Consider the following 12316-nt stretch of genomic DNA (forward strand, 5'->3'; position numbering starts at 1 on the left):
ACAACAAAGAATAACAAGGACAGGTGGCTTAAAAAAAAATCAGTCCTTTATCAATTTAACTCTCAATTGCATCAAAATGTCTGTATTTAAAGTTTTGCGGTATTTAAGGAAGCATTGAGAATTATAAGAACAAAACTATGTGATCTCTAGACAGCAGTTTATGAATACTTATCAATGTTTATCAACATACTAAAAAGTACATTCTTTTTCTGTACAGTACATTGGAGACGGTATATTCAATGATAAAATAACTTATTTATGTTTATTGGATATTGTTTCTTTTCTAGTTTATGTACCGGAATAGCCCAGTTTCCCTTTGTTCAATGGTGTATTACCAATGTCTAGAATGTGTCTGGCATGTGCTGGCTTATAGGGAAATGATTCTGCAACTGGTACATACCATCATGGAAGGAACACTCATTAAGTTATCTTCTAGGTAAATGAATGCTGACTTTACAGCTTTTCTATGAAAGAATGACTTTTGTAATAGACCATGTTTGGCCTATTAAATTAGTGACAAGATTCCTAAGAACTAAGAGCACTGCTTGCTCTTCCAAAGGTCCTGAATTCAATTCCTAACAACCACATGGTGCCTCACAACCATCTGTAATGAGATCTAGTGCCCTCTTCTGGTGTACATGCAGACAAAACATTGTGTACATTGTGGAGGAATGCTGAGTGAGTAATTGTATCAACCATCAATAAAGCGCTGCTTAGCCAATCAGCTAGGCAGAAAAACAGTAAGTGAGAGGCGGGACTTCCTGGAGGGGAGGGGACAGTTTGAAGGCTGGAGTGAGGAGAGGTTTTTTGACAGTTGGAGGAGGAATGGGTCATAGTGGCAAGTGCTTGGAATATATGTATGTTACAAGGCTTAGAATAGTTTGATTAGTTTATGAGCAGATTAGAATCAGTTCAGATTCTGCCCAGCAAAGTGCTGGCAGCTTTAAAGTTTCAGTCTCCCTGTGTCAGTTATTTGCTTTGTAGGCCGAAAGGATACAAAATACTGTTAACAGTAAATAATTATTAAAAACATCTTAACAACAAGAAGAAAGAATGTATTACTGCTCTGGTTGGGCTGTAAGTTGGAAGGGGAAGTAGAAGAGTTTCACTGGTCTATATCCACAGAGTGTATCACACAAGGTAAAATACTTGGCAGGTGACAGTGTTCCATATGTATGAGTTTCTCTTTCCCCTTTCCCAAAGATATGCAGTTTACACAAGATGTGTTAAATGCATATTTTCTGTATGGTCAGCTCTATATAACAATGTTTTGTGAACGAGAAATATAAGCTGTAATAATCACACCTATGAAATTAAAATGTACCAATGGGCATGGAGGCATACATCTTTAATTCCAGTACTTGAGAGGCAGAGGCAGGTGGATCATTGTGAGTTCAAGGCCAGCCTGGTCTACAAAAAGAGTTCCAGGATAGCCTGGGATATTACATAGAGAAACCCTGTCTCGAAAAACAACAAAGCAAAACAAAACAAAACAACAAAGTGGGGGGGGGGAAGTCCCAATTAGAGTGGCTAAAAAGAAAATTATAAACGAATTCATAGCATGTAAAACACTTTCTCACCTGAACTACCAAACAAAATTTACTAGCTTTATACATGCAAGGGAGTGTTCTACCATCAAGGAATTCTATCTCTCACTTGGCTAATTTTCCTAATCACAGAACCCCTTTAAAAGGGTCAGTTAATGAATACTAAATTTAAAATATCAGATAATATAAGTGTTTTGAGTTAATGTAATATCTCTGAGGCATCACACAGTTTATCTTTAAGATATTTACAATTTAAATGCATTACATGTATTATATGTATTTTTTCTAATGACTTTTCTTTATATGTCCATTGTATTTTCCAATAAGTGATTCAAATGATCAATTAATCTGCCATTTTCCAGACTTTTTGGCACTTACTAGTTTATTTCTCATTCTCTAATAGGTTATTAAGCATTTCTTGGCCTAATGGAACTTGTTTGACCTTTAAACAATCTCTAAAGATTGGAATGGAGGCTCATAAATAGTTAAGAAGTATAATCTGATTGAGTGGACAAGTGAATGATTGCACCATAAGTAAATATGTGTGTGAGCTCCTCTGAAGCTGAAATTAAATGTGGTTATGAGCCACCCACTGGATGCTTGGAACCAAACCTAGGTAGGTCCTCTCCAACAGTAAAGTGCTCTTAACCACAGAGCCATCTTGCCAGACTCTTCTAATACGGTCAAAAACTAATTCAAACATACCAATCCAAGCATATAATCCTTCCTCTCTACAACAAGGGTCTGCCAGTCATTTTATCTCCTTCTAGTATTCAAAAGTTCATTTATTTGGTTTAGTAATTCCAGCTCTGACAACTCATCTACATTCTAGATCACTAATTCACTAACATCAGTAAACTAAAAACTGCCAACTGAAACTAGCTGACAGCTTGAACATAACAAAAAGCAAAATGTCCTGCTTGCAATACAGCAGTACATCTAGGATTACAGTTTATCCCATCTATACCTTCAGCCTTGCAAATTACTATGAACATTATTTTTACTGCTCTGCTGTTTCCATTCAAGCCTAAGCTTCCAGGCCCCTACACAGAATACCTATAACATTTCATATAGATTATCCTTCTGTATGTATTGATCTTTTCCTTCATCTTACAAGTTTCTGCCCAAAACATTTCTTTTATCAAGTCATTTGCTTTTCCTCAAATGAGTTCTCTCCCTATTGACAAATGATAAAATGTAAAACTTTGCCTGACGTAGGAAACTCTTAATATGGCTCCTTCTGTATCATCAGATGCACTATCTACTACACCAATGGGTTTTAAGTATGAAACATTATGCAATGTTCACCACCCTAAAGATTACTGCTCCCTGATCGATCAAAAAACTAAAATTAGGTTAAGTGCTTCTTTCATAGCCACAAAATAGGATGTAAGAGTTGAGATTAAAAACATGGGCCTGTCTTGACCCAAAGTACAATCTAGAACATAAACTTACTGTCCTAAAGAAAAAAAAAAAGGACAGTAAGTAGCTGGGTGTGTTGCTTCATACTTGTAATGCTAGTACTTGGGAGACTGAGGAAGAAGAGTGATATGAGTCCAGGGACATAATAGAATGTTCCAGGCCAGTCTGAACTACAGGGAAAGAGCCTGTCTCATTTTTGTTTTATTTTAAAGAGAGCAAGCATACATATTGCCACATAACACAATTCTTTCCTAAGTAAAAGAGAAGGAAACTAATTTTATTGAACACAAAGGATTTTACATGTATCACATCATTCAAACTTCAAAACAGCCAGTAAAGAAATATCACAATTAAATGTTTACTGATAAAGCCAAAGCTTAGGATCTTCAGAAGCCTTCCCAGTTTCACACACAAGAGCAATAGGCAGTACCAACCTTACTGTCTCTGAAGCTCTTTCCAAATTGCTCTGATACCTCACACTTCTCTAAGCTTAATTTCTTCTTTTATTATTTCCCTTAAGACACTTCTTAATGAAGATTATGTTATGGGGCATGTAGTTTCTGTCACAACTCAGTTTTGACAAAGAAGCATGAAAATAATCTACATAACAATACACAAATGACTGTGGCATCGAATAATTCTATTTATAAAAATAGGCAGCAGGGCAGATTTGGCTTATTGTACTTATACTTGTCTCAGCTTCATTCAGTTTCTGCATCCATTTATTAATCTCATTTTCTACTTTCAATACCTTCCTAACCCTCACTTATTTTTTCTAACTCAGTCCACCTTTTAAACTTCTACTTATTTCCCTATCTTTTTTCCTCAGCTTGCACTTACAAAATCAACTTTTCTATAGTAGTCTCCTATAATATATTATGATCAATGTGGACTCAATTAGGAACAAACAATGGCTTGCATGTCTACACTATGATTAAGATTAGCTCACATGGGCTGGAGAGATGGCTCAGCCATTAAAGGCTAAGCTCACAACCAAAATATAAGATTAGCTCACATTATTTATTAAAATTTTAATAGCTAATTCATTTAACTCAAAGTATATAACCTTAAAGTATTAAGTTATTAAAGTTATTATGATAATTTTACATGATAAAACAAACATCTCTTCTACTCACCCTGAAAACAGTTTCAATTAAAATATTTCTATTATTAGAACCATAAAATAATTAACTATGAGCTTACTAGAATAGGAAGTAGCATCCATCTTTCCAACATTAACTGGAGAACCAATGCTTTTCATTTCAAGCCCAACTTCATTCCAAATCGGTTCTAGTTTTTTACAATGGCCACACCAGGGTGCATAAAACTATACAGAAAGAAAGAAAACACACTAAGAAGCTGCATCACTATGAGGATCAATCATAATATTCAAAGAATTTATCCAAGCAATATAACAAAACAGATAAATATAGATAGATACCTCAAAACTAGTATTTTAACTTTATTTTAATTGACTATCAATATCTATTTAGAATAGAAATGTGATTGACTCAAAGTCTCTAATTCTGTGCAAATGTGTCCATGTTTATATAAAAACACTAAGTAAACAAGCATGTACCATACCACATACAATCTGTGTTCATAAAAAAATATGTTCTTAGTACAAAAAGTTAAGAGGTAGGTGAATTTCCTTAGTTCTATTGTTTTCACTAGCAGAGTAGAGGTGATCATTGAGAAATGTGACACAGGGACAAGTCAGGTTGATCAGAACCATAGCCCTTCATATCACAGAACCATCAGATTTAATTAGATCCCTGGGTTATATGATATTAACACAGTATTTATTTATTTTCATGAAATAAGGCTTATTTTTAAAGTTGATAGTATGGAATGTTCACACTGAAATAAAAGAAGAAAGATTTAAGCAGTAGATTCTCAGGTCCTATCTTCTACCTTAACAGTCACCAACTCTGCTATCTTGTTCTATTTCATGGATCGAACTCCCCCCCCCCGATATTTGTTAGAGCAAACCCCCAAATTTAGCTTTGCTCAGTATTGGGATGAAAGTACGTTTGATATTATTGTTATATTAATATAACTCAAGTTCTCAAAATAATTAAGAGATGAATTAAGTCTACACTGAAATCATAACATAATCTCCTTAAAATATAATCTACAACACCTCATTATAAGAAAAGGTTACAGCTTCCCACAGAATAACCCTATTCTCAGCATTTCATCCAAAATAAATTTCTGTGCCAGGCACTAGAAAATTCTCAGGGTCATTTAAATACAAAAGTCTAAGTACACAGGAGAAAGATGGGGAGATACTTAACCAAAATAGAAAAAAATCTTGAGTTCCATCAGTGAAAGAGTCTGTCTTACATTATATAAGATGCTGAGCAACTGAAGAAGTCACAGTGTCAACCTCTGCCCTTCATAGGCACAGACATACACTACGTACACTAACACACACAAGTGAATGCACACTTAACAAATATGCATGCATACATGTACACCCACATACATATGGGGGGAATACAAGTATCAGTATCTGAGAAAACAAATTTGTTCTCTTTGCAGAGAGCAAAATTGATACTTAAATTTACATACTCACATCAACAAGCCATATGTCATCTTTTCGATTATCTTTAAATCTAAAAACAAAAGGAAAAATAAATCTGATTTTATATTTCTGTTTACAAACACTGTCCCTGCCAATAATATTTATTATTGCAATTGTATAATTTGTTTATTTATTTTTTAAAGATTTATTGATTATATATACAGTGCTCTGCCTGCATGTATACCTACAGGCCAGAAGAGGGCATCAGATCACACTATGGATGGTTGTGAGTCACAATGTGGTTGCTGGGAATTGTACTCAGGACCTTTGGAAGAGCAGTCAGTACCCTTAGCCTCTGAGCCATCTCTCCAGACCCCCTACAATTAGTATAATTTATAAATCTGCCACTTAAGTAAAAATATTGAACTAATCATTACAGAACAAAATCTTTGAATAAAAGTTTTACATAAAAATTTTACTCAGTGACTGTTAAATCTTATCCTATCCAGTAAACATTTTAAGAATTAAAATTGAAAATTGACCAAAAAAATAAAAAATCGAAAAACTATAAAAAAGAAAGAACTTTTTGGGAAAACCACAAATGCAGTCTGTTTCCTTAATCTGGTATTCCATTTGGAACAAGGGGCTCCTCTAAACTGAACAAGTATTAGTTTTTGCTTCTTGTCTTTATTCCATTAACAATACAGCAAAACTATTTACATTATACTTTGTTAGGTTTTACATGAACTCTAGGAATGAGTTAAAATACAAAGGAAGATGTGTGCAAGAGACATGCAAATAAGTTATATATATGTAATATGTGTAAAGACACATGTAAATAAGTTATCATATATAGCATATCATAAATTTATATAATGTACTTGAACATCCAGACTTTGTTAAAATCCCGGAACTAATCTCCAGGAGTCTTGAGGGATGACAATGTTTGTGTAAGCTCTTCACTCTTCTATTTTGAGCCTGTGCAGGAAATTTAACGCAGTGGCCTAAGGTTATACTTAGAAAACACTGCTTATAAGATTGGCCCCTTCACAGGACATTCTCCACAGCTGAGTGGAGAGTGGGGACTGACTTTCACACAAATTCTGGTGCCCCATATTTGACCACGTCCCCTGGATGGGGAGGCCTGGTGGCACTCAGAGGAAGGATAGCAGGCTACCAAGAAGAGACTTGATACCCTATGAGCATATACAGGGGGAGGAAATCCCCCTCAGTCACAGTCATAGGGGAGGGGAGTAGGGGGAAAGTGGGAGGGAAGGAGGAATAGGAGGATACAAGGGATGGGATAACAATTGAGATGTAATATGAATAAATTAATAAAATATATTTTTAAAAAAGATTGGCCCATTATTTTTATTAAGAACTTGGATTTTAGGAGGAATCCCATCATTTTTTGGTAAAGGATGCAGCTCTCATAAAATATTGGTGAAAAGCAACAAATCCAGAATTGCTGCATTGGGGTCAATGTCTGAGATTCACATTCCAGGCTATAATGAACTTGTAAAATTCCATCAGTTAGTTAGCTCAAAACTCTAGGGCCACCATCAGATGCAATGCTCTCAGAAAGTCTGAGCAGGACGCAAATACAGCAGAGCACCTAGCAAGGCGGCACAAAGCATGAGGATGTCAATGCACATCCAGAGACACATTACTGCATTTAGGTCTATAGTAATATTACAGACAATATAAGGGGTTCAACATGTTTCATCTGGTGAGGATGGCATGCCTTTAGGCTTCGGAAGTCTCCCTGCACAGGATATTTAGCTTTCACCAGGATGTGACAAATGGGGCTCCCCCCCCATACTGTTTTGGTGTCTTTTCACAGTTGGATTCCCTTTTCATGGAGCACTGTCTTGTATATCTGAGTGAAAACACTGGCTGGCACTATGACAAGATACAGTTCAGTTTTCACATTCAGGCATCAAGCAAGGTACTCTATTTTGTAATGAAAGAGCCTTCAGGTGAGCATCCACTTCAGGAGCAAAATGATTACCAAAAGTGAAACCTCCCCTGCTCAGGCAGTTACCATTATAAGAGCAGTGTGAAGCCAGGTGTGGTGGTACACACCTGTAATCTTAACATTCGGGAGGCAGAGGCAGGCAGATTACTGTGAGTTTGAGGCTAGCCTAATCTACAAAGAGAGTCCAGGTCAGCCAGCACTGTTACACAGAGAAACCCTGTCTCAAAAAGCAAAAAAAGAAAAAAAAAAAAAGAGAGAAGTATGAAAAAGTGGTTGAAAGTGAAATACCCCACAAGATACCATTGAGTTCTTGCTATCAAAGAATTTTCCTTAAACATATAGTTTCTTTTTTTTTTCCTTGTTGGGAAAACATATAGTTTCTATAAATAATCTTCAAACACAACTTCAATGCCCATCACTAGGACTAGAACCCATGGGATGTTCATACTTCTTTGTAATCCATAAGTACCTGTATTCAAATGACCATACTACTTACTACAGCCATTCTATCACACAGTTGGGTGCCAAGGTGGATAATGCGGACAAGGAACAAACTGAAATTGTCTGAAGAAATTGTTCTGTGAGTAAGAAAGTTTATTGTGCAAGCAGGATCAGGGTTTAGATTCTAGCACCCACAAAAAAAGCTAACACCATGCCTGGATCCTCAGTGTTACAGGGTAGGGACAGGAAGAGTGTTGGGGCCTACTAGATACTGGCCAGAACCAGGTTAATGGAAAGACCCCGTCTCAAAGACATAAAGCAGTAGAGCAGGACTACCAGAGTATTCGTCTGTCCTCTGCACAAGCATACAAAGGCTGTGCTCACATATACAAACTACAAACACACGCCCACACCATTTCACACAGAAAAGCAAAACTGGAAGTAATAAGTACTGATTCATCTACTGTTAACAATGAAAGATATAAGATAAAAAAGATAGTAGCTCCTTGGTAGGTGGTGTTTGTTTCCATCATGAAATAGTACCATACAAGTATCATGCAGATGAAGTACAGACAGGGAAATCTATCTCACTGATGAAGAACACAGAAGAAAAGATTTCTGCCTCTCTATAAGTAGAAAAGTAACTAAGTTAAAGACTTCAAAAAGAACATTTTAGTAGCAAAGTATATGAAAAAAATGCCAAAAAAAAAAAAAATGTACCAACAAGTAGGCTAGGAATGCTGGTATACTTCTGAGCCTGGTTGGCATGGGAAGCTTGAGTCCTTGGCTACAAGTCCCTCCAGAGACTGATTGCACACCAAATCTGGTATGGGAGAGGCACCCATGTGGCCTGCCAAGGAAGAGATTGTTGTCAGTTGCCGTGAAGGCAGAAATACTGACCTTGAATTTTGCAATGAAGCTAGTTTTCCCACCTATTGTGAGCAAGATCTCACGAATAAACCTGTTATACTATAGATTAAGCACCGAATTCCAGCGCTAACTTTGTATGATTAAACCAAAAAAAAAAAAAAACAAACAAAAAAAAACAATAAGGAGACTTTTGTTGGGTTTTCACCTTATAACTATTAGCAGAACTCTCTGCAGCACTCTTCCATTTTGCATGTAAATGGCAGGCACTCTATACAACTCCTGAAACAAAACTGACAATGTTAATATCAGTCACCACAGCACCTATTATTAAAAGATTAGATTCATGTGTGGATATTTAGAAGGCATCTGAGTTAGGCAAAGTTAAACAGTATTTAACAGTATTTTACACATATATGTATACTCACGATTCATTTAGATCTTCTACAAATCCTTTACAGACAGCCAGGTCAAGTAAAATAACTGGAAAGGACAAAATGTAGAAGATAAATGATTCATTACTTTGTTTTTACCTTTAGTCTAAATTGCCTATTCAATGTTTGAATTTTTTTTTACTATCTATCAAAAAAAAAAAAACAAACCTCACCAATGATCCATTACAAGATTTAAGTGACACAAAAGCATAATTAGTTCATCCAATCAGTAAAAATTTACTCTGCATGCAATCATATTGCAAGGGACAAGCACTATGAAAGTACATATAATAATAGTTGTTTGTTCTACATATTTCCACTCTCGTTTTATTTTTCCTTTTCGCTATTTTTCTGCCCTAGACATTAAAATAATTTCCCCTTTCTCTAAGTAGCATTTATCCCTTCGATATAAAGTCCAAATACAATTCACCAAAATAGGTAGGAAAAAGACTCACACCTTAAGTAGGTGGCTGAATCAAGGGGTGAACCACAGAGAACCCAAATATCCATGACAGCAGAGGGCTGAGAGCTTAAAAGACGCATGGTTTCTCTTTATACCACAGTTCTGGATATCTGACTAGGATCTGCCCTTAGGCATCATCCTCTTCTTTAGCTTGGGCAAGGAAAGCCTTTTACTGTAACAAGACCCTGTAACCTATGGCTAATTGGGGCTCGACATTCCTTGTCCGTCTACCAATGGAGTCACGGAAACTTCCTGGTGGCAGAGAAGGTAGCCGTACTCTCGGGGCGTCTGCGAGCGCAGAGTCCCGCTGAGGAAGCCCGACCCACAGAGGAGGTCGGATGAATACTCTAAGCACCCCGCGGCGCGACCCCGACCCGGCCCAACCTCCCACCGTTCCCCACCGCCCCGCGCGCTCCTCACCCACTGCGCAGAGCCAGAGGGCGGCCCAGCTCCTGCGCTCCGCAGCACTCGCCATGGAGCGTGGCGTGGACCCCGCGATGAGCGCGCCCGGAGACATACAAACCCCGGAGCCAAGGCCCGCCTGCCCGGAAAAGAAAGCAAGGAAGACCTGGGCGGTAGACAACGCCGGGGCGGGGCGGGGCGGGGCGGGGCGGGGCGGGGCGGGGCGGGGCGGGGCGGGGCGGGGCGGGGCGGGGCGGGGCGGGCTGGTACCCTTCAGGGTCCCGGTAGTCCGGAGGTCTTAGCCGCTGAGCATGCGCAGGGCGCGACGCAGGCGCAGGGCGCGACGCAGGCGCAATGCGCGACGGGCGCATTCGAGTTCCCACGGAGCCTTTTCTCCCTCAGAGCTCTGAAGAGCGTGGGTCTAGGCGTGGGCTTCTTCCTGTGACGGTGCGAGTGTGCCATGGGACTCTCCTCAGAATGTACATACGGCATTGTCGGGTGAACTTAATGCTGTAGGTGAGGTAGGGTCCAACATGCACTGTAAGCTTGAGTTTTGTCTCATGTTTTAAACTTGCTACTAAGTCCAGTGAACTCACTTGTACACCGAGATGTTACACTGATAGGTGGAAATCGTGCTTTAAAATAGAGGGCTAGATTGCTGAGCTCGGACACCCTTTGTGTAAATACTTATTTAGAATCCTATAAATAGGTTAATTACTATGCCATTATGGATGGGAGAACAATGAACAGTTAATGGTTGCTCCAGTGTTGTATGTGTCATTTTCTTAAGTGGCAGGTTGTTATGCTTATGTAAGCAGCGGCAGTGAAACTCAGTGCATTTTACACACACACACACACACACACACACACACACACACATGGACGCACGCACGCACGCACGCACACACTGATCCAAGTTCATCATACTTTTTAAAATGTGAAAGAATAAAAAGAGAATTGCTTCTTCTGAAATTTAAAAAAAGGAAGTTAATTATAATATCTTCTTGGTTATGTTTTTTACTGTTTCCTGATTATCTGTAGACCGAAATCCTTAGTATAAAATGTTTGTAGCATCCTTCATACTTTATTACGACACGTTTATGAAAACAATACACTTGTAAGTCGGTCCCTGTGTTAGTCACTGACTTTGATGAAAAAAAATTTTTTTTAGTAGGAATGAAGTGCTAGAGGATTTGGATTACATTAGTTCTTAGAATTTATATTATGAAAACCGAGCATACAAAGGCAGAAGAGTAGAGGAAGGAGAAAGGGAAAAAGGAATATGTGAGAAAAGTCCCTCACAGGTTCGTATATTAATTATTCCTCAGCTGGTAGTGCTCTTTAGAGAAGTTCTAATATTTGGTTGGACATGGTCCCTAGCTGGATGAAACAGAGCCTTAGGATCAGGACTTACATGTTTCACACCACCTGGGCTCTCTGCTCCCTCACTGCCAGTGCAATGTGACCAGTTGCCCTATACCCACCTCTGCCTCAGCACCTTCCCCAGTCATGTTGCACTAAACCCTCTGAAACCAATTTTTTAAGAAAATCCAATTACTTCTTTCAAGTATTTTATCACAGCTATGAGAAAAGTAACTAATACAGCTGTACATACAGCATAAATTAGCAGGATGAACAACTTTGTAAATATATAAAAAGTTAAAGCTCAAACATTAAAAATAAAGAAAACACATTCAAGAATGAAATCAATTTTAGAATTAGCCTTTAGATAAATTAATTCAGATTTTAAATAATTCCATAAAGAAAGCAGTAGAATCAGTTTCTAAAATGTGCTGATATGCTATCTATTTTTATTAAAAAACAGTTATTACCAATACTTTTCCAGCAAAACAAAAACAGTAGGAAAAGATTTATTGGATGTGGTTCACAAGATAAGTAAGACCCATAATCTGAAGGTGTAAACCAGTAATAGAATTCTGAAACCTAAGAACTCAGGGCAGCAGCTGGGCATGGTGGCAGACATGCCTGTGAACCTAACACTTTAGGAGGCAGAGGCAGTTGGATTTCCGTGATTTTGATGCCAGCCTGGACCACAGAGTGAGTCCAGGAGAGCCAAAGCTACATATGTAGATCTCTGAGTTCTAGTCAATTCAGTTGAGTTATGAGTTGAGAGGCAGTGGAGTTGAGTTCGTGGCAGTTCAGTTTGTGGAATTCAGAAATTGTTTTACTAGGAGAGATTTACAGACAGGGCTTGAAGATAGAACAAGCTAGACA

At 38.1% G+C, this 12316-nt stretch overlaps 1 protein-coding gene across 1 annotated transcript in view; it reads right to left on the reverse strand.

The window, feature by feature from the left end:
* The window catches only part of LOC311597068 (protein disulfide-isomerase TMX3-like), a 33790-nt gene extending 23490 nt beyond the window's left edge, over window positions 1–10300 (reverse strand). The window contains exons 1-4 of the mRNA XM_084781113.1: window positions 10100–10300; window positions 9211–9265; window positions 5548–5587; window positions 4173–4296 (exon numbers count right to left, since the gene is read on the reverse strand). Of these exons, the coding sequence (XP_084637239.1) occupies window positions 4173–4296; window positions 5548–5587; window positions 9211–9265; window positions 10100–10196 (316 nt within the window). The 5' untranslated portion in view covers window positions 10197–10300. The remainder of the gene's footprint in view (window positions 1–4172; window positions 4297–5547; window positions 5588–9210; window positions 9266–10099) is intronic.
* Between the last annotated feature and the right edge of the window lie 2016 nt (window positions 10301–12316).

The sequence above is a fragment of the Acomys minous genome (assembly GCF_964271855.1).
Source record: "Acomys minous genome assembly, chromosome: 5".
NCBI classification, from domain to species: domain Eukaryota; kingdom Metazoa; phylum Chordata; class Mammalia; order Rodentia; family Muridae; genus Acomys; species Acomys minous.